This window comes from Lipophrys pholis (genome assembly GCF_963383615.2).
Source record: "Lipophrys pholis genome assembly, chromosome: 1".
Classification (NCBI taxonomy): Eukaryota; Metazoa; Chordata; class Actinopteri; order Blenniiformes; family Blenniidae; genus Lipophrys; species Lipophrys pholis.
The window spans coordinates 1183260-1204855 of NC_137635.1; the positions used below are offsets into that span (position 1 = coordinate 1183260).

Consider the following 21596-nt stretch of genomic DNA (forward strand, 5'->3'; position numbering starts at 1 on the left):
AGGCATTGTATTTCTATCGCTGTTAGGGAGTTTAAGAAAATATGCAGAATCCTGAGCTCACTCTGTCTTATTTCTGAATGCCAGTACCAGGAGGGTTTCGGAGGTCTTTGGATTAGTCAAAGTTTTACTCGACTGTGAAGCAGCAATTGTTCTTATTTTGTCACTATGATTTATACCGAGCCGGAGGATGAAACTCACAATTGCATGGAGACGCCCAGAAGCAGAAAGAAACCCTCGAAGAAATCCTCTCACAGCAATATATCATTATGAAATGCTTCACACCTTTCGGCACAGAGTACTACATATTCCAATTAGCAGTCAGGACAATTCCCCTCGGTGCCCCAGAAGCATTATGGGCATGTGAAATGAAACCAGCTATAAAATAATACATAAAAATGCAGTTTGCACAATATACTTCCATCGGAAGAGGAGTAAACAGAAATGATGAGAAAAGAAACAGAAATACACAAGTTTCTTGTGAGGATGTTTGGTAATCTTGGGAGGCTTTGGGCAGATTCAGCAGCTGCGTGGGTGTTTCCTCAAGCCAGACGTGTCTAATCTTTATTCTGAAAAACAACTGTGATATCTGTTCTGATCTTGACCAACAATTGCAGGCAATCACATGCAGCCATCGTTATTAAGACTTGATGGACTGGAAATATTTTGTGAGGTAATTAAACACAAATACAGTCAAAATGCACCAGTTATCTCTGGAACATTTGTTTTGTTTAACAAGATCTATGATACAGAACTGCCGGTTTGAACAGGGGAAAAATCTTTTTCTGAGTAAAAGACGGCCTATTGATCATTCATTAACACACCATCAGTAAAAAAAACACTAGATAGGAAATGTGATTAAAACGTACTATTAAATGATCTAGAGGGAAGCTGCAATTTGAGCAGAAAACAAAAGGGCAGTGAAAGTAAAAGCCTGTATGGAGTATTTTCCCCTCTCTCGGATCCTATTCAAGCCCTGGCAGCCATTCACCGCGCTCTATTTTTAATGGCCTCTCATTGTCCTTTCTTCTTGTAGTTCATCCGTCTCTACATGTCACTAATAAAAGAGCTAATCCATTAAACATGCCCACTATCTGCTCTGCAGTATAATCTAGCAGGGTGACGCACAGGTGTCCAGGTAACATTATAACCCGACCACATTCCCCACCATTCTGTTATGCTCTTTAAACTTAAGCTGGTATTTTCAAAATGGGCTAATTTTCTCGGTGAACTTGACGGTAAAACTGCTGCTTATGATTGTTTCAAAAACAAAAGATCTGTTGTTTTCCATCTTAGAAGATGAATGAAAATCCATTAATCCCTACTTGGACGACTGGGCAGAGAAGCTATATGGCCGGCATCGTTCACTGAATATCATCTCAATTAAACAGATCCTCCTCTGGACGAGGCCCATTGAGAAATCAGGTCTGTCACTCTCTAATCTGGGCTGTTTACACTGAATCAACTTGTGAGCGAGCAGATGTGCGCGCACAGATCCCCGAGTGTTTGTGTGCCTGTAAATCCACCCGGCACGTGACGGCGGCACACAGAAGGAGACCAGCCCCGTCTATCTCAACCACAAACACGAGACAGTCTGAGATGACTGAGCAAACACGGGAGGGGGTGCCATGAGTTCCACCGCGCTGCCATGCTTGCCTGCTATAGAAGTAAAACAATGTCATAGTTGAAGAAAGATTGTAAATGATTCAATCAAAATGACACAGTGGGAGTTTTGAGAGGAACAAAGAAGAGATGACATTTCTGTCATATTGGTTTCTCTTAACAACACCCTATAAGACAAAGAAGAATTTAAAATTCTGCTTTTTATATATGAAGCTGTTGGTACCTCTTTGTCAAATACTTCGATCTCGCCGTCCTGGCTTGTTGGAGGTTTATAGAGGATCCAATAGTAGAATGGGAGTAGAATGAGCCTGTCGTCACGGTTCACTCGTCATCCGGGACCATTTTTTTAGTTCAGCTTCTATAGGGTTATACTGTTGAGACTTTAGACTCTCTTCACCCACACACACATTTAAATGTCAGCATGCTATGTCAATATATTTGTCTCCTATGGCCTGTAATCTTTGTATTTTTTCTCGGGATCTGTGGAGTTTCAAGTTCATGATTGGTACTTCCTGCTCCCATCCAGTCTGCAGTTAATCAATTAGACAGCATGTATTTCTCTGTACGAATCTTTTCTTTCTTACCATCACCGAACTCCAACCAGTACTAACAGAACACTGCCCCATCTATACGTTTGCTCAAGATAAATCATTGCATTTTTCCCTGTATCTGAATCTAAAGCATGACAAAATGGATGTAAGTGAATGTATATTATTTCATCATGAGTGAGTGATTATTAACTACAAACTGAATTAATACTCCTCACAAGCACAAGCTGTGACTATAAATTAACTTGCAATTGTAGATTGTCCTGATATCATGAGTGAAGGTAGTCCGTTATGAGACCGCGGATCATCCTGGGAGTCAACTACCAACATAATTTCTCTCTGAGCAAACACTTCTTTGCTGCACATTTTGATTCAGAAAGAAACTCAACAAAGGTTTGAAGTTTTTCTAAACGTCCTTCGTGCTGTATATATTTGTCAGTGTGGCAGAAACGTACATTTTAACCTTTTTAGCTTCGGTTTGGAAGGAAATCACATTGCGCAGCCAAAATAAAGGGAGAACAGTGTCAAACCTCGACCGATATGGGGCGTTACTAAAAATATTAGCCCACTTTGTGAACGGAGAGGCCCACGGGAGAAAAGCATGTCATGCAACAATAAACAGAGAGGCAGCTGCTCTGAGACCGTAATCTTCAGAGGTTCCTTTTCTTTTGTCATAGCTCAATGTTTCAAATACACGAGCCTAAGAAATGTAAAGAAATTAAAGGATGTTGGTGTTACACAAGTTTCCTTTAAATTGAAGACAAAAATGGCTTCAGTTTAGCACTTTGGCATCCCAAATAACTGTTAATAAAATGTTTTAGGGTTTTGTTTGATGACTTGTAAAGAATGGACATTTATTCAAACATAAAGAGAATACATGCTTACTACAGCTTAGACGTCTTGCCTACCAGCGTAGCTCCCCCTAGTGGCGACAGTAAAGTATTGTGTACTAAAAGACGAGGGGAGCTTGTGTGGTAAAAGGTAAATGAAGGAAGATACAGAAAGCCTTGTTCTCACAGGAATCATCAAGCAAAGCCCAGGACTGTTGTAAATCTTACCAGCCATCAGCTCTGATGTTCTGCTCTCTGCACTCAAAGTAACCTGAACCTGGAGGATCGCTGCAGAAAATCCAGGAGGGAGAACTTGCTGAGATGAAGCAACTCTGGAAAGACAGTTGTAATGAGCAAGACACTGACAGTAGCTGTGGGACCGACAACGCAAATCAATGTTTTATCGGATGAAGAGAGGAATGGCGGGAGACAGGTATTATAATGGAGGTAAAAGAATGCTTACTACAGCTTAGACGTCTTGTTGAGTTGAACCTGATACTCCCCAGTACTGTGTAAATTGCACATATGTACATCTGATGCCACTCATAGGATGCCGGTAAGAGTTTAAGCATACATCTATCCAAACATGGGCTATTTACCGTATAAATGCCAACAAGCTTTACTTTGGTTTTATTCTTCAGAAATGTCTTGATATTAAACTTTACTGTCGCCACTAGGGGGAGCTACGCTGGTAGGCAAGACGTGTAAGCTGTAGTAAGCATGTATTCTCTTTATGTTTGAATAAATGTCCATTCTTTACAAGTCATTAAACAAAACCCTAAGACATTTTATTAACAGTTATTTGGGACGCCAAAGTGCTAAACTGAAGCCATTTTTGTCTTCAATTTAAAGGAAACTTGTGTAACACCAACATCCTTTAATTTCTTTACATTTCTTAGGCTCGTGTATTTGGGTGTCGACATGCGCAGTGAGTAATTCGAGTGTGACGTCATCGAGTGCAATCCAACATGGCGGCACCCTGCTTGTAGTACAAACTTTTCCGTCAGACGGAAAGAAAAAACAAAACAAAACAAAACAAAACAAAACAAAAGGGAAATTGAGATCACCCACAACGCTGGAAGAAGAAACCATCGAAGATCTTCCAGCCGACCTGGAGGAGTGCTACGACCGTCTCGTCATGCCGAAGACGCCTCAAGCTGCTTCTTCTAAAAGGAGCCGTCCTGAACCGTCTCCACCCATGAGTTCCTCGCCGTCCAAACGGTTCGAGGACATCCTGGACAGCATCAACACCAAGCTGTCCAGCCTCGATGCCCGGTAGTTCTGGTCCAGCTGCTCCACCGCGGGTTTCAGGCTCTCCGGGACTCGCAGGAGTTCAGCCAGCAGCAGGTGGTGGAACTGACCGCTGAGAACCAGGGACAACGGGAGGAGGTGAAGTCACTTTAATAAAGGACTGACCGGGCTGACGCAGGACAACAAGAAGATGAAGGAGTCCATCCTCCATCTCCAGAGTCGGAGCATGCGGGACAAGCTGCCCGAGCGGGCGGAGGAGGACGCCGAGACGGTGAGCCTGAAGCTGCCAGCCGACACGGTGAGTAAAGGCCCCTGCATCCTCCCTTTTGAACCCATAAGAACAAGAAGAAAATTCGGCAGTGACGTCAGCCAGCTGCTGAAAAAAAATGCTTTTTCGGCGGGAATGTTCATACTCCGATAAGAAGCTGCCGAAGTCGGAGGCCACGCCCCCTCACTGCAGGCCACGCCCCCTCACAGCAGCCACACGTCTGTGATGCGGCGTTTAAACTTTTCAACTGCAGTTTATTTCTCGCCTTCAGTGCTTTCAGAAATACATTTCTCTGAACTTTTTCAGTAATAAGAGAGTTTTTGTCCGAACGCCATGTTGATCCGGTATTAATTTATAGACCACTTCACTAACAATACACGTAGATTAATTAATCTTATAGACCACTCCACTAACAATACACGTAGATTAATTAATCTTATAGACCACTCCACTAACAATACACATAGATTAATTAATCTTATAGACCACTCCACTAACAATACACATAGATTAATTAATCTTATAGACCACTCCACTAACAATACACGTAGATTAATTAATCTTATAGACCACTCCACTAACAATACATAGATTAATTAATCTTATAGACCACTGCCACCAAAATAAACAAAAAGCCATTATCACCTCCTTAGATGCAGAAAAAGCCTTTGATGGGGTCAATTGGAAGTTTCTTCTCGCTACACTACGGACATTTGGATTTAGAGAAAATGACCTCTCCTGGATAAAAATACTGTATACCTCACCCAGTGCCTGTGTTAGAACCAATGACCAAATGTCCTCAAGGTTCAATAAGACACTTAGAACACCTGATCTCCAATAACTCTTTTAGTCCATTTAATGAGCTAATAGAAACATCTGGTATCAGTCAAAACAACTATCTGGAGTATCTTCAGCTTAAGTCAATAATACAAACTAAGTTCAAACTAGAACAGATTAACCTGAACTTACCTCAGACAGTGACGAAGCTCCTGAAGATCTCAGCACCTAAAACTCTTTCTAAAATTATCTCAATCCTGTCAGGTTCAAATATCCCAATATCCCTTCAACCTTCAAATGGGAAGAAGATCTCAGCATCAACAGAACCAACGTTTGGTCATACATCTGTCCACTTGAATTGAAGAGTAAATAAAAGCGGTTTATTTTTCTCACCGTTTCACTGCAGCGTCACTTTACGATTCAGGCTCACAGGAGATGATTAATTTTAGATGAAACTCTTTCCGATTGTTGCTGTAATCATCACAGGTGAACGCCCCTCTGGGACAAAGAGACTTTAAATTAGGGATTTTTTTTATTTTTATGGATTAGCTGTTCTGCAAACATTTAGAAACCAAAACAAAGATACTTCATTTATATGCACAATCATAACTAAGGCCAAATGATAAAACAGCAACATGTATATTTTTAAGTCAAAAATTCACATTTCTATTCTGTTTGTTTTTTTAAAAAAAAAGGTCCAAAGGCACAAGTCAGGATTATTTATAGTCCAATACATTTCCTTCTTCATCGTATCTCAAGAGACCGTTTTCCCCAGAAGAAAGTCGGCGTATTCTTTCCTGCGCAGCACGCGGTGCATTTTGAAAGTGTTGGGTGAGGTGTTGGAGAAGGCCATCATCTGCTTACGGAGCTCCTGGAAAGCCCCTTCGGACACCAGCTGCACCCTCATGGGTCCGATGCTGCCTTTGATACGGTACGACTTGTAGACCGCCGAGTCCTGCTGCAGACACGCGTCCAACTGGCGGCAAGACAAGGAAGCAGCAGGTAACCAGAGTGATTAGATTACTGGATCGTTTCATGGGAAAACACTTGAGATGAAAAACCTTAATATAAACAGCTCTTTTCTTACTTTATAACGTTGTTCCTCGGAGAGTTTCCTCACACCTTTCAGCTCTACAAACACCTGGTAATGAGGGTCCGACCCGCCGGTAGAGTCGCCTGAAAAAACACAATAAAAACAGTTAGAAGTCATTTGAGTTGATAAACAGAATCTGTTTATGGCTGATTCTCAGTTCCATGTTTTCTATCAAGAGAATGAAGTGTCTTTTTTAAAATAATTTTAATAGAATTTCCATAATTATTGAATAAACTATGACAAATTCCCATTAACGAAATGTGTCCAGATTCATCTGGAGTCTTACAGTATTCTGTGAAAATGTCTGTATTTATGATAAAAAGTCAGAATTATATGTTTAACAAAATAGCTTATTGCTATCAAGAATAGTTTTGTCCAACACTTGTTTTCCACATTACCGTAATCTGATTACTTTTGCCCTGTAACATTTGCATCGTGTATTTACACTGACCAACTACTCCCACAATGCATCGCTTGTTGCAGAAGACTTGTAAAGGCATGCGGTCACGGTGTCGCTGCCCCTGGCCTCGCGAACAAAGCAGACAGATTCGACTGGAGCAACGTCCGTTTATTAAATCGGCTCCGTGAAACTCACTGGTGAACAAAGGTGTTCTTCAACTCTGCGGCAGCGTCAAGGACCTTCAACGGGAGCGTGTGCGTGCGTGCTGTTCCAGGAATGAAGCTCAAATGACAACGCAGGAGTGCGTCACTTAAATACTTCCTGGCACAACGTCCGGTCGGAAACAAAAGTTCCGCAACAAAGAAACATCCCAAAAAATAAAGAAAGAAATACATAAATAATAATGGTGATTAACTGAAAGGGTAGCCAGTTCTTCAGTTTGCCTCTTTTACTACATTGTAATATAGATTTTCTTGTTATGTCACTTGGACAGCCGTCATGGGAATAACCATTATAATGTCACATAAGAAGAAATTAACAAATTTAATAACTGTAAAATAATGCAAATGGTAATTTAAAGTCACTTTTAGGGTTTTCCCAGATGTTTGTCAAAAGTTTAAAAAAAATATGTAATTATTATCGATGTGATTTGAAAAAATTGAGAAGAATTGAAGATTCAATACAAGTACATTTACCTTAATATTTAAAACCCAATTTCTCATTATAATCTCTTATTTTCCCAAACTTTGTTCATGTAGAAGTTTTGTTTGGTTCAGGCGTGGACGGAGAGCTGCACATCCCTTTTCTGTAGGATCGTTATGTTTTGTTGTTTTCTGATCAAGTTTAAATAATTTCATATGTTCGTATTTTTCGGGGCTTTGAATGCATCAGGAGATTGTAAATAAATGAGAAGACATCCATCTGCATTAATAAAGTACTTTCTATTCTATATGGTTGAGTCCCAGAGACAAAGTGCCATTTTATAATCAAAGCTTATTCCTATAAAAAGTGACGTGTAACTTGGTGCTTAAAGTTTAAAACTTTGGATAATGAAGGATGTTATTGATAATTGTTAATAAGGTGACTGAGAAACTGATATGACACGAGGCTCCAGGATGTGAGCAGCACGTCTTACCCAAGATGCCGCTCTCGGCACAGCAGTAATCCACCAGCTGAGCTCCGGGCCACTGAGCGGCGGCTCTCTTCAGAGCATCCAGGAACACGGCCTCAGACACTTTCTCCCCGCGGACGTTCAGCATCTGACCCCGTCTGACACCAGAGAGACGCAGGGACACTTCAAAAACGCTTTTATAATGATGGAAAAGTTCATCCGTTTCCCAAAAGTTTTATTCAAACAGTGAAACATTCATATATTTTTAATCTTATTACAAAAAAATAAAAGTTTTTGTTTTATTCTTTAGGTGATAAAAATCTAAAATGTCATAGGTACGATTGTTTTTCCTATTTTCTTTATAATCAAATCAATAATCAAATCAAATCGAAACAATTTGTATTATTATAGTTTCGACATGCTCTGGTATATGAATGTCACAGTCACACCCTACCTGTACTGAAACTCCACAATGGGACACCGGTTATGGAATCCAACGACTTTCACCACGTCCCCAATGCGATATCTACAACAGAGCCAAGACGGCAAACACCGCAAATTTTTGTTAGTTAGATGTGAAGTGAAGTTTTAATTGCACATCACATTGCTTGATGGAGCCACAGCACAAATGGAGATTGAAGATCGAACGCAGTCAAGTGAAACCACATCACAACACCAGTGACCCAAAGCAATGATGGAGCCCCGGGGTTTGTTTAGTTTCTTTAAGGTTGAGGGAGATCCGCCTGCTATGTAATTACCCTTAGACTGAACCACCATTGGTCCACGCAGGCCATACACAATGAATACAAAAGTTTTTCAAACTAAAAAACCGGAGAACTTTTCCCAAAAGACATCCTCCAGACTCCCAGATGTCCTCCGTTGAAGCGCTCTCCTGCCAATTCTGTTAAATGCAGGTTTAGTTTTCGTCTGTGACTGAATGTTTGACCTGAACAGTCCTGAAGCGTTGGTGACGACCAGCTCATAGCTGCCTCCCTCCTTCACCTCCTCCATCAGCAGGGTGCGAGGCGTCGCCTCCTCCAGGCTGCTCTCGGGCAGGAACTCACAGAACATGGACCGGGGACAGAGCAGGTAACGTCTGCTCTGCTCCCGAGGCCACAGGTTCACCCCGATCAGACCTGCGCAGACCAACGCATACATGGTGAGAAAACAAACAAACAAACAACCATCATCACAAATCTGGCTAATTTTGCTCAGTTTTGTTGATAGATTGTTTGGACATGCCTTTTTTCTGTGGATCTATTATTTTACAGGTTTGTCTATGAAAACAAAGCAACAGAAAATCGTACAAAAGTAAATTATTTTGACAGTTATTTCATCAATTCTGTTGCAAAAGTGAAAAACTGTCAAGAACATTTTTTTTCCCCATTTATAGGTTAAAAAAATAATGAAACTGATCTCATGAAATAATCTGATATTTAGATTTGTCCACAGTTATGCATAAAACAAAAAAAAGCTTGAAATAAATCAAGATTTCTGCAATAAATGTAAAAAACAATATGTAAATGTCTGCATGTTGAACTGTATAATCTTTATGGCAGAAATGATGCTTCATCCTGCTTCTTACCTTCAGTCGCAGCGTAAAAGGGTGAATAGAACGGCACGCCTTCGCAGTAGTTCTCCCTCAGCATTTCACCGTAGATCTGATTGGAGCCCGAGTCCACCGCCAGCACCAAGTGGAGGTGAGGCCAGAGGCGCTTGGCAATCCCCCTGAAGCCGCCCTGGAAGTGGGCCCGCAGCTGAGTCGCCCTCTCAGGGTCTGGCTTCATTAGAGCTTCTAGTTTGGTCCTCACTTCAGGCTTCAGAGTGAGAGCGCTGCTCACTTTTCCTTGTTCGATGTCCTCCACGAGCTCCTGCCAGCGCTCCTGTGGGACATTGAGCATATCAGGAAGAAATTACTTCCCTATTATTTTATTCATGGAGCACATAGCAAGATTTCTTCCTCCAACTGATGACATCTTGACACTTGACTTCAGATTTGATCCTACTTTACAAGAAAATGTCCCTGAGAGAAAGAAACAAGCGCTGCATTAAGGATCCAGGATTAAAAGGCCTATTCGAGAGCAACTCTTTTAAATTCCCACCTTAAAGACTATAGATGATACTGTGCTCAAATATTTCAAAAAGTCTAAAGGAAATGTTATTATTTCATCATTTAACATCAACAAGAAAATATCTGGGAGTTGCAACATATGTTGGTACATACACTCATCGTTCTCTTTAGCCAGAAGTGCTACCAAATTAAAAAAATAAAAAATCCCCCTGGGATTAATAAAGCATTTCTATTCAATTCAATTCCCTCAATTAAATTATAATTCTTTTGTTTCTCTTGCTGCTTACACTTTTAATGTAAACGCTTAATCGTAGTAGTTTTGTGAGATAAATAAAATGCTATTTCCCTTAAAATCAAGAGGGCTTCATGACCTTCATGAACACCCCGAGCTGGGAACCATTGTACTAGAGAACCCTCCGACATAGGTCCTTTAAAAAAAACTGTCACGTTAACTGAAACAAATGATGCTTTCAGGTGCAAAACCCCTCTAAATACTGACTTATCTTTTTTTCTCTTCATTTTGCAGTCTGTGAAGTGAAAACAATCAGCTTATGATCACTGCACACCTTGTTACTCTTGCCTAAACCTTTTGTCAAAGATTAAAGTAACTATTGCAAATGTAAAGTCACAAAGTTTGTAAAACAGCAAAATTAACATTCTTGTAAAACATACATTTTACAGTAAGTACTAATTGTACTAATATGGAAAAATCGTTGAATTTACCAGCGTAATATAATTATAAATGTTAAGGAAGTAAATGTTGATTTGTAAAATGTTTTAAAGGGGAAACTGTACCTGTAGAGCACTGAAAGCATAGAAAACCGTGGAAGCGAAGTTAGACTCCAGTGTTCCCACACTGGGGTCTTTGAGAGCAAACAGAAGATGCAGGTACAGCGTGTCCTTCTCACTGGGAACCTGCAGGACATGATGAACAATGTATGAGAGCCTAAACAGCGCAGATGAATGAAACAGGCGACTCTCTGGCTGAAGACTTTCGACGCCATCACTCGCACCTCGAAGGCAGGAGCTGGAGTTGTGTAGAGGTTCAACATGTGGCGAGAGGACGCCGGCGTGGACGAGTTCGGTCCGATGGGAATCCCGGCCTCCGACTGGCGAAAAGTAGGAGTGTAGAACAGCTTGGTGGTGCGCTGAAGGTTCTCGGTGTCTGGGAAAGCCTGTCGCATGGCATCGAGACACACGGCCACTCCCTGGTAGAAACAAACAAGACCGATGATCAACGTGCACGGCTTACAAATGCGACGACCGGGGGAGAAATAAAAAAGATTATGCCGAGTGAGCCTCTTCACCTGCAGGAAGAACTCTGAGTTGGTGTCTTTTGTGCTGAGCAGCATGGCGCTGGGGCCCGACGTGCCGGAGGTCATGGCCAGGATCAGTGGCTTTTCAGCAATGATGACGTTCTCCTCACCGACTGCGATCCGGCTGATGAGCGCTCGATAGTGCTCGTATGAGGTGATGGGATGACGTGCACGGAAACCATCGACATCTGGAAGAGATGCATTGACACCATTTGAAACCCAAAAGTAGATCAATCTGCATCAAATCGTCCGGCAATTAACATATTTCACCACTGAACACCTGTAACTTTATTTCTAAATACAACTCAGTGAGATATTACTGGTTCGACCTCAGGCTTCAGACACTTCTATATGGAGTTTGCATGTTTTTCATGTGTTTTTGGGGAGGTACACTGGTTCATTCAATAAACATGCACATGGTTGTAAATGTGTGACTCATATTCTGAATGCCGGTGTGAATGCCGGGCTCTTCTTCTTTAAATTAATACATTAAAATGTCAGTATGTCTCGTTTCTTCAGACTTCATGTAATCCACCAAATCTGCACACATACATCTATTCAATGCAACTCGGATAATTATTTTTTACAGCTCTATTCAGATGAATGAATAAGTTTAAAATCCAATAACCAAGATAGAGAAACGTGGTGCATGTTGGGTGCATCTGTTTACTGTCCATACGTAACGTTACGTCACAGCTCACGTGCAGACAAACCGGCATCGGTGATGTTTTTTCCTCTACAACTTCAGTCCTGTTGCACATGAATAACACTCTTCATTACTGCTCACCTTTCACTGAGCTGAAGTCGTATTGTTTCCCATAGCACGTGTTGGCGTTTTTCCTCAGTCTTCTCAGTAACGTCTCCTCCTGCGCGCGCTTCACCTTGACTGTGTCCGCTTCCAGTTTCCTCCTCTGCCGTCTTCCCAGCCAGCCCACCGCCTTCACCGCCACGAACTGGCTGAGAAGACCCCCGAAGGGCCGGTTGTCTCCTCTCCTCATGGAGCTCATGCTCCTCCACACGAGAGCCATCCCGGCCAGGGAGCACAGCCCCACGGCGGCGGGCAGTGCGGGCGGCATGGCTGCACAGAGGAGCCGCGGTTACAAAACGATCACACACACAGGGGGTTGGTGTGCCGTGTGGGGGCGCTGTTAGTCAACGTTATACATCTCTACTTCACATCTACTGTGATGATTCCAACGTAAAAACAAATAGAGCAGCACACAGCTGGACCCGGAACGACTCCTCCACGAGCAGCAGCCCACTCACCTGGACGGAGCCCAGCCACTGCCACTGCCACAGCCGCGGATAAAACAGCCACACACAGCGGGACCGCGAGGCGAAGCCGCGACGAATCCATCAGGAACAAACTGGAAAACCTCGGGTTGTTGTTGCTCTGGTGGTTTGTTAAATTCCTCACATTCAGGCTGAGTTCATGATTAAAACCAAAACTTTCTCTTCAGCTGCAGCTGCCTCCTCCACTTCCGTATTTGGATCATTGTTGGTCGCTGATTGGTTGACTGCGTGATGACGTACTATAATAATACAGTGAATGGCAACATAAACCACGCAATATTAGTTTTGTTTTAATACAACTTTCAATTAAGTGCCCATTATTTGTAAATGATATTTGTCTTTTTTGTTTTAGTACTCTCTTTCTACTCTATTTTACTGTAACAGTTTGCAAAAAAAAAAAATAATAAATTCATTGTCAACATGTTTTTTTTTTTGTGCAGCAAGTCAAGACGAATTTATTTCTATAGCACCATAAAGGTAGGTTACAGTGTTTTACAAGGGAAAATAAAGGAAACACATTAAAGCAAAACGATTAAGAAATGCATAGAACAGAGATTTATTAAGATAAAGATAATAAAATACATAAAATCTATTGTTTAATGGAAAGCCTGAGCAAATCATACAGTTTTAAGGCCTGACTTAAAAGGATTGGGGCAACAGTCCTCAGGTGTTCAGGAAGTTTGCTCTACAGTTGAGGAGTGTAGGAACTAAAAGCTGCTTCAACTTGTTTGCTTCTGATTCTGGGAACACTTCGTAAACCTCTTCCTGGTGACCTCAGGGGCCTGGATGCTTCATATTCAGTAAGTCTGAGATGTATTTAGGCAGAGGTCCCTTCAAAGCTTTATAGATAAGAAGTAAGATTTTGAAGTCAATCCTTTGACACACACTCTGGATGAGCTGAGCTGTTAAACAGATTTTTTTTTTGTATGGGTTACAGTGCACATACACTCAGAAACATTTTCCATATACAATACCTTTTCATTTTACATTCATTTACAAATACCTATATATAAATAATAATAATGTAAAAGTCATGTGAGACACTAACTGGTGTTTGTGTGATTCAACCTCGCCATCTAATGTACCATAGCGGTAAGACTAACAGTATATTATACAGATCATCCCTTTCATATTTCAGTTTATATAATAGTGCACAGTTTAATTCAATAACATACATTGGAAACATGACTTTAATAACTAAACATATACAGTATAAGTGTCTTCTTGGCCTGATCGAGCTCGAGCTGCAGGTCACATGCTGAAGCTTGTAAAATTAGACGAGAGCCATGCGTTCGTCAGCTCTCCTGCACAGGACCTGAAGATGAGAGAAAACACACAGACGCCTCACATGAAGAGCTCCGCAGGAAACCTTCAAAGAGAGAAATCTGCATTCTGCACACCTGTTTCATTTCCATGGTGACAGCTAAAAACAAAAGAGGACTCAAGATTAAAGTCTGCGGGTCAAACAGTGCGTGATATTTTAAGATATATTTATATTACATGGGAGTTTCTTTGGGACTGACCTGCCCAGTGTGGAGAGGGTAACACTAAAGCTCCATCCACTGACACGCCATAAACCAGCTCAGCCAGCCAGGTCACCTCCGCTGGCGAGTCAACAAAAGCTTCTTCTGACTCATCCAACCACAGCTCGGCCTCTGACGTCCAGATATAAACACACCAGATCTTGAATTCATACGGAACTCAAGTTTGATTAAAACTCAACATTTAACACAGGTAGGAACTGTCTAGACGTGTACATTTAAATGAATGAATGTACCAATGTCAACCTCCCTTTCAGCTGACCTGATGTAGAGCCACCGTTGTCCTCCTCCTCTTCCTGTTTGGACGGCACTGGGCAGGATTCTACTGCAACGCTGCAGTCAGACATGGAGGATGCGACGTTGAGGCACCGAAGCCTCTGTTTCAGGCTCGCTGTGTCACAGATGTAGGCTTCTCTGTAAAACTGACTGGCTGAATGAAGACAGAAACAAAAATCACCATCTCTCTGTATTCATTATCCATGGCAGTTTTCATTTGGTATAATGAAAATAAACCAGAGTGATGAACTGACCGTGCACGTTCTCCAGCTGTTGGAGGTAGCTGACTGCTTCTCTGGTGTGGATGTGGAAGCGGTGAGTGTCAGTGAGATGCTTCAGGACGTGTTTGGAGTGGAAGGCAGAGCGAGTGTAATACAGCAGCTTGGGGAGGCACAGAGAGCCAACGGGGGTGATTTCGAACCTGCTGCCCTGCAGTGTGACAGAAAGACGTGGGTGCAGAGCTGGTGTGTGAACGCTATGAACATCTGGTTGGAACTAAAGTTAATTATCAGAGTGCTTTATGAAGTTAAAATGAGCTGAGGGAAAAAAAAGCCCATGAGGAGATAAAATAAGTGGCCTGACATTGAAAAATAGACAAAAAACTAAAGTAATCGGAAAATAAAAGAAGTAAATGGTGGAATAATTTTGTATTAAAGGCAGCCAGGATAATGTTTTTGTTGTTTTATTCTCTGAAAACTGTCGCCACACTATTTGTAGGACATGTTAAAAAAATAGATCTTATTTCATAATACATACAGCTTTTGTATAAAGCAATAATTCTTGGCTTATCTTGGTATATTGGGATGAATATATGTGGTATTGTGGAGCTCTTTTTAACTGAAGTTAAAATCCTGAAGTCCAGTTTCAAAGTACAGACGAGAACAAGTGACCAACCTGGAAAGTGAAACTATCAACATCGGTCCAGGAGAGGTCGTACAAAAAACACTGTTTTCCTTCCACCTCCTGAGGAATCGTCACAATTCACATCCGTCATTCATTCAGTTCAGAGGACAGAAAGGAAAGATTCAGAAATGATCTCTAAACATCTCTGGGTTTATGAAGTATCCCACCTGATAAATATGGACTCCTTTCAGGGTCACACCAATAAGGATTAAACGTCTGTGCTCTTCTTTCTCCTAAACATAAAAACAACAACATTTAAATAAATAGTTTTCAAATGATACTCATACACAGAAAATGTTTGAAACGAAGGCTCAGGATACAGAAAAATACCAGAAATGGATGATAATAATTATTTATCAAAGACGATAAATGTCATGTCTATAAAAAAAAACTATTGAAATATTCCAGATAAAGACTTCACATAAATGTAAAAGTCAAGATTCAGGTCATATTCAACAGAGGAAACATGAGTAAGAAGCATCTCATGAGGCTTATGAGCATCACACTTCAGAAAACCAAGAGTGTAACAGGTACAACGGTTGCAGCTTACACGTGAACCCAGTTATTACTGTAAATACACTAATCAAGTCTCATAATGTGTAACTTGCACGAGGAAGGTAAAGAAGCTGAAACTTGGAGGGTTTCTGACCCGTTTCATCCTGTAGAAGGTGACCGCTCCGTCCTGCAGCCGGCTGGCTTCTTTTATAAACTGCAGAGCGGCCTGACTGTGGGACAGTCCTCTCAGCTCGCCGTGGAGCGCCGGACTGTGTCTCAGCAGGAAGTCCCTTCCTCTGCGTTTTATCAGCTGTGAACACAAACACACACACTTTGTCCACGTTGAGGCTGGCCCAGCTTCTCCACACTGACACAAATGGACAACTTTAGTCACTATTTGGGTCTTTGGATTGTGGGATTGGGCTGAAGTACCAAGCAAATACAATCCAACTCCCTACAGAAAGCTTGGATTCGACTCCACTCTTTGATTTTACCCAAGAGGGAAAGTAATCTTCAGGGAGAAAGTAACGTTCATGTTTTCTCTGCGGTCTCTTGGCTCGCCTCCCCTCCCCGTCTCCATCATCTGCCTGTTCCAGATCTCCCACTTCGGCTTGGAGCGCCGAAGCTGCCAACTGGAAGAATAAATCCTCCTGGTGGCGACTCTGCGACTGCAGCACCTTCTGCCTCAGCTCTGTGTAGTAGAGCTGCTGCACTCTGCTGCTCCTGCAACACAAACACAACATTCAAACAAGAAACTCAAGAAGGAGAAGACAGTTTCCAGGAGGGGGTGATTGAAACGCACATTATAATGAGGCCGCTCTCGACGTAAAACTGGACTCTCAGAAATAAGATGAACGGCACCTGAAAATAAATAAACAAATAAATCAATATCAATACATCCTACGATTTTAATCCCCAGAGACATGAACCATTAAAGTGGGGAAATAATATTGCACAGCTTCATTCATCAACACACACAAAACAAAACGACCTACTTTTAAGGATCCACTGCTCCACCTTTTGTTAAAGTACTTGCTCAGCTTTTGGTCCAAATCAAGAAAGAGCTCCTCGTTATCTTAAGAGAGACGGAGACATGCAGTCGGTGTGACTCACTTCCTGACATCAGATCTCCTGTTGATGCTTTGATTCTGCCAGGAGGCTGCGTCACGCTGGACAAGCACATATATCCTAAATATATCACAAACCTGGGCAATATGTGCATATAGTAATATATTATTTGTGTATTTATTTAAAACGGTATTTCTTGGAAACTTCAATAGTTTTTCCTGCAGTTCTAAGTTTTACAAAGCTTTGCGTTTAAATATTTCTTCCCTCTTGCGTTCCTCCCTGTGTGAGCAGGCAGTGTGTACTTATGAGCTGTACAGACATACTTACTGAGCAATTCTGCACTTTAAAAAAAAAAAAAAAAAATTTTTTTTAAAGAAGTTTTACAAACAAATAAGAGTTTTCACTTTCGGTGGCTGCGTGTTGATTTCAATAACTTCTACGATAGACTAATTGAAAAAGAAGTAATGAAGAGAACTAAAGTATTTTTGAATTGAATGTGGAGCTGTATGCTTTTATCACGAGTTCCTTTCTTCATACATAAAAGGAAAATAGCTTTTTTTTAAAGAATGAATAAAATCAAAGTGTTTTTTTGCCTGTCAGATCCCGGAGGGACTGAGAATGTGTCTGATCCTGATGATCATACTCTGGTGTTTCATTTCTGTTTTGGTTTTGACTGCATTGTTAAGTTTCACGGCGACCATCTGAAAGATTAGATTTAACACTTCACAATGAAAGTGCTCACATGTACACAGCATCTGCTCCGTCACTCTGAAGGAGGAAGAATCCTGATGAAGCTCCATCAATAACGCTGACAGACACGGGAAGTATCCCTCCTTTCTTACGTCAGATGCTGTTTTTATGATCACGACTATTAACAACAGTAAAAAAAATAAAAAAAGAATTGTGATATTGTCTGACTTGTCGTTTCATTGTTTGATAGACTGTTTTGATTGTCAATTACTTGAGTAATGACTATATAAAATCTATCCATCTATTCTCTACTGCTTGATGGTGTTCAGGGTGATGGAGGTGTGGAGATGGAGTGAACTGGGTGAACAGAGACACAGAGAAACACACAATCAAACCACGACCACAATTCATACTCCCAGAAGGGGGAGTGAAGTGAGTTCCCCCCCCTTGAATATCAACATTCCACATTAAATGAAGTGCAAACATTTCCTCCCGCGTTCCCACACAGACGCTAAACAGACCGTGGAGAGCAGCCAGACCAAAGACTTGGAGGTCACCGACCCCGAGCTGCCTTAACACACTGTTCAGCACCTCCCGGCCTCTCGCCCTCACCTACAGATTACACACAGGAAAGGGAACGATAATGGTGAACATGACTATTGACACGGGTTCAGGTGGACTGATTTATTGGTTTTTCTCAGGTCTTGGGCAACAACAAGGCCAGTTTGATCCTGGTGGGCTCTACAGTGGTCTTGGCTTTATTTTGGGGGGTCAGGGAACGGTGCCATCCTCAGAGAAGAAATAAGAATTTAGATTTTTATAGAAAAAAATTAGTGACGTTTTCTTTTTTTTTATCAATGTTTACACTTTGTTAGATCATCCTGCAGACGGGGAACGTAGCTTCTGGTTGCCGTTTCTAAAGCAAAGATCCATCGCTGAGATTCCCCACAGACATAATTTGTCATACTTTCATTAGATGTATTGACATTAAGTGAGGAGATGAGGCACGATAAAAACACATTGATCAGTTAACGTCTCTTCTTTCTAGGCTTGTAGTATGAAAAAGACACTCACCGTCACCGTACAATCCAGGCGCTGCTTGTTGGGAAGGAGGACGCACACGTGGCGTTCCAGTGTCGTCCTCATTCTTCCAAAGGCTTCAGGTTGACTGAGTCTAATATCAGATCCTGTCCTCCTCCTCCTGTCCTCCTCCTCCTCCTGTCCTCCTCCTCCTGTCCTCTCAACACAGTCCAGCCTCCTTCCTCACCCATGACCTCAGTTCAGTCACATTATATAGAGTCGCATCAAGTCTCCAACCAACACAGCAAATGACCGGAACATGAGAAGCAATGTAATTAACTCCAGATATTATAAACTTTAACCAATCTGATGGCTTTAAACATTAAGATCCCTACTATAAGGCCAAATGCTTAAATAATTAAAAATGCAGAATATTCATTTCGATTAGCCGCAGCACAACACTGATTGTTCCATGTTACAACAATGGACATGCAATATTCAGTAGTTTGGTACTGTTAGAATTTAGAAAATGAAAATGGACTTGAACTTGAAAACTAAGATTGTTATTATAGAATATTTCAATGACTTTCTTTTTTCCTTGATTGTTATTTAAAGGTTGGAAAAATAAAAACAATTTTATGACATTTGTGTTCCATAAAACATTGATTGAAAGCACATATTTCATATCATATATATTAAAAATGGTTCAAAATTGAGGAAAAATCAGTTATAAATGTCTTTTTTTCCACATTTGTTATACTAGTAAGTGTCAATGTGCTTCAATACAATTTGCTATTTGCCACTAAATTGACTAAATATAACTTTTTGGACGCATTTTGCATTTGCTTGCTTATATCTAATGATTCGCCGTATATATCATTAAATATGGGGCCAAATGGGCAAAATACAATAATGGTGTTTATGTCATTATGAGAAGCAGAAGTTCTGGAAATCTTGTACAAACAACCTCCAGCACCACTTAGATTACTGTGAGATTACGGATAGAAACCTTCACTGTGAAGTTCCCCGGAGAAAAGAAGCAAAGAAGAAGACCGAGCCGTCGTTAATCTATCATTCATTTATTTAAAAACAAATTCTAATAATGCCAATTGTGCTTCACTAGCAAGAACAGAAAAGTGACCCTTGAATTTAGTAGCTGGTGATTCTTCTCATAATAACACATTCTTTCATTGTGTATTTTCTTTTTTTTAAGTTACAATCTACAGTGTTCTTTAGGATTTCACATGAAATAACTGTAACATGCAAGAAAAAGAAAGAAAACAACACACACACACACAAAAAAACCAACCGACAGTGCATTAAAAAGGCCCCTGCTCCCAGACACAGGCAACGTTTTCTCTCTTTTGTTTTTGTTTGTTTTTAAACCTACAACATTACATAGATTAGTGGGATGTTGTTAATGCAGCTGAAGTAGCACACGAATGTCAACAACTCCCACGAGCGGGTCGTAAAAACTAGAACGTCTCCGTACCGAGTTCATCCAGCGTTCTACAATATCACATTGACCGTCTTCAGGGACACGAGATACATTCAAGAGGTAACAAAAAATACAAATAAAAAAAAAATCATCTCCTACACATACGACTACCTCTCTCTTCAGAATTATTCACACACACAGAGTTGGATGATGCTTGAAGGCGCCTGGAGGGAACATGCAGTACAGTACATGTAGTGGTTTTGAACTTGGCGGCGGGTTCCCTTCGTGGAGAGTTTCCGTATCGACACGTTTCCATTTCAGGAGCATGGCTCTCTGCTCCTCCACAAAAACGGACTTTGTTCACTTGAGGGGTTCTCAAAGCGTGGGGAGGAGGAGCCGCTCATACAAAGTAGTATTATGAGTTTAACCGACAGACTTTCTGACGCTTTCCAGCTCCTTTGCTCGCGTGTTCTCATAAAATAACTCGGAGCTAATTCAGCCTCCAAATGTTGATTTTCTTCTCAAAAATTAGGACTAAAATTTAAATTTCACTCCGCCTCGCACTTTGAGAACCACAGATTCTAGAAATTGCATGAAAATATGCAGATTTATTACAATAAATAAAAATAGTATGAACAGGAAAAAAAAAAAGCATTAAAATGTATTTTAACAAGTAGTGTCGTCAACCATCGTCACAAAAACTTGTAGCATAAATATTTGTACAAACGCGTATCGCTTCACACCCCTCGCAGTAAAAACGTCCTCACACGACTGGGCTCAGATTCATTCCACTTCCTTTAACCTTTCGATGCTTCCTCTCTGCTGTCTGACGTACCGCACGAAGCAGCACGACGCCGCACGACGCCGCACGACGAGCACGGCGAGCACGAAGCAGCACGACGCCGCACGACGAGCACGACGAGCACGACGCCGCACGACGCCGCACGGCGAGCACGACGCCGCACGACGCCGCACGACGCAGCACGAGTTCGTGTTCAATCGCCTCAACATTCACTTCCTGTACTCGGAACGTCGACAAAATAAACTTGTTGTTCGTCCTCTAAAAGCACCGATGCAGCACAGTGTGGCTTCGCTTTTTGAACCAAAACAGATCAAAGATTTTTAAACAACTTTTACTGTTTACGTCACGTGATTTTAAAGAAACGAAACAAAAACCTGGAAAGCGGTTTCCTTACAAGAGACTCCATGAAAGTAAATGAATTCGTTCTGCAAACTGAATCAGAGGACAACTTTGTCCTGAATATGGAATTCAATCCTGTTTTCACATTTTGCTAGAATAAAGCATATTTTACTAAATCATAAAAAGTGTGACGACACAAAAGGCTGTTTCTGGATTATTTTGCATTTCAACATTAAAATGTGGAGAAGTTGAAATTCAACCTGCAGATTAAACTGGATTTTGTCGTTTTTGGCTCATTTTGTTATTATTTCTAAAATCCTCTTGTTTTTCTCTTATTGAGAATAAATGGAGAAATTATGGAAAAGAACTTGTATGAACATTAAAGAAATGATAAAAAATTAAAAGTGAGACATTTCTATAAATCAACAAAATATGTTGATTGAGGA

At 41.1% G+C, this 21596-nt stretch overlaps 2 protein-coding genes across 3 annotated transcripts; both read right to left on the minus strand.

The window, feature by feature from the left end:
* Positions 1-5652: 5652 nt before the first annotated feature.
* ghdc (GH3 domain containing) lies at positions 5653-12792 on the minus strand. Of its 2 annotated transcripts, XM_080477845.1 has the most exons (12): positions 12552-12792; positions 12073-12363; positions 11277-11473; positions 10983-11177; positions 10765-10884; positions 9484-9781; positions 8845-9034; positions 8353-8424; positions 7923-8056; positions 6382-6470; positions 6029-6270; positions 5673-5792 (listed from the first exon to the last, which is right to left on the minus strand). In XM_080477845.1, exons 1-11 carry the CDS (start codon positions 12640-12642, stop codon positions 6049-6051), a joined length of 1899 nt encoding a protein of 632 aa, XP_080333971.1. In that variant the 5' UTR covers positions 12643-12792; the 3' UTR covers positions 5673-5792; positions 6029-6048. The 2 variants fall into 2 exon arrangements, with proteins under 2 accessions (XP_080333970.1, XP_080333971.1); XM_080477844.1 differs by having other exon boundaries at positions 5653-6270.
* Positions 12793-13851: 1059 nt separating this feature from the next.
* Positions 13852-18697, minus strand: LOC308118348 (FERM domain-containing protein 6-like; the record flags this gene model as incomplete). The annotated part of the gene is made up of 13 exons (XM_080477726.1): positions 13852-13893; positions 13979-14001; positions 14102-14233; positions 14382-14549; positions 14650-14824; positions 15290-15358; positions 15466-15531; positions 15948-16103; positions 16288-16516; positions 16596-16654; positions 16789-16868; positions 18073-18163; positions 18626-18697. 13 exons carry the CDS (start codon positions 18695-18697, stop codon positions 13852-13854), a joined length of 1362 nt encoding a protein of 453 aa, XP_080333852.1.
* Positions 18698-21596: the final 2899 nt, after the last annotated feature.

Coding starts and splice junctions, on each gene's coding strand:
- ghdc (XM_080477844.1), bottom strand. CDS start 12,642: ATGGATTCGTCGCGGCTTCGCCTCGCGGTCCCGCTGTGTGTGGCTGTT. Junction 8,425..8,844: donor AACGCTTCAGGACTGTTCAG/GTCAAACATTCA, acceptor GCTCTGTTGTAG/ATATCGCATTGGGGACGTGG. Junction 8,057..8,352: donor ATTGTGGAGTTTCAGTACAG/GTAGGGTGTGAC, acceptor CTCTGGTGTCAG/ACGGGGTCAGATGCTGAACG.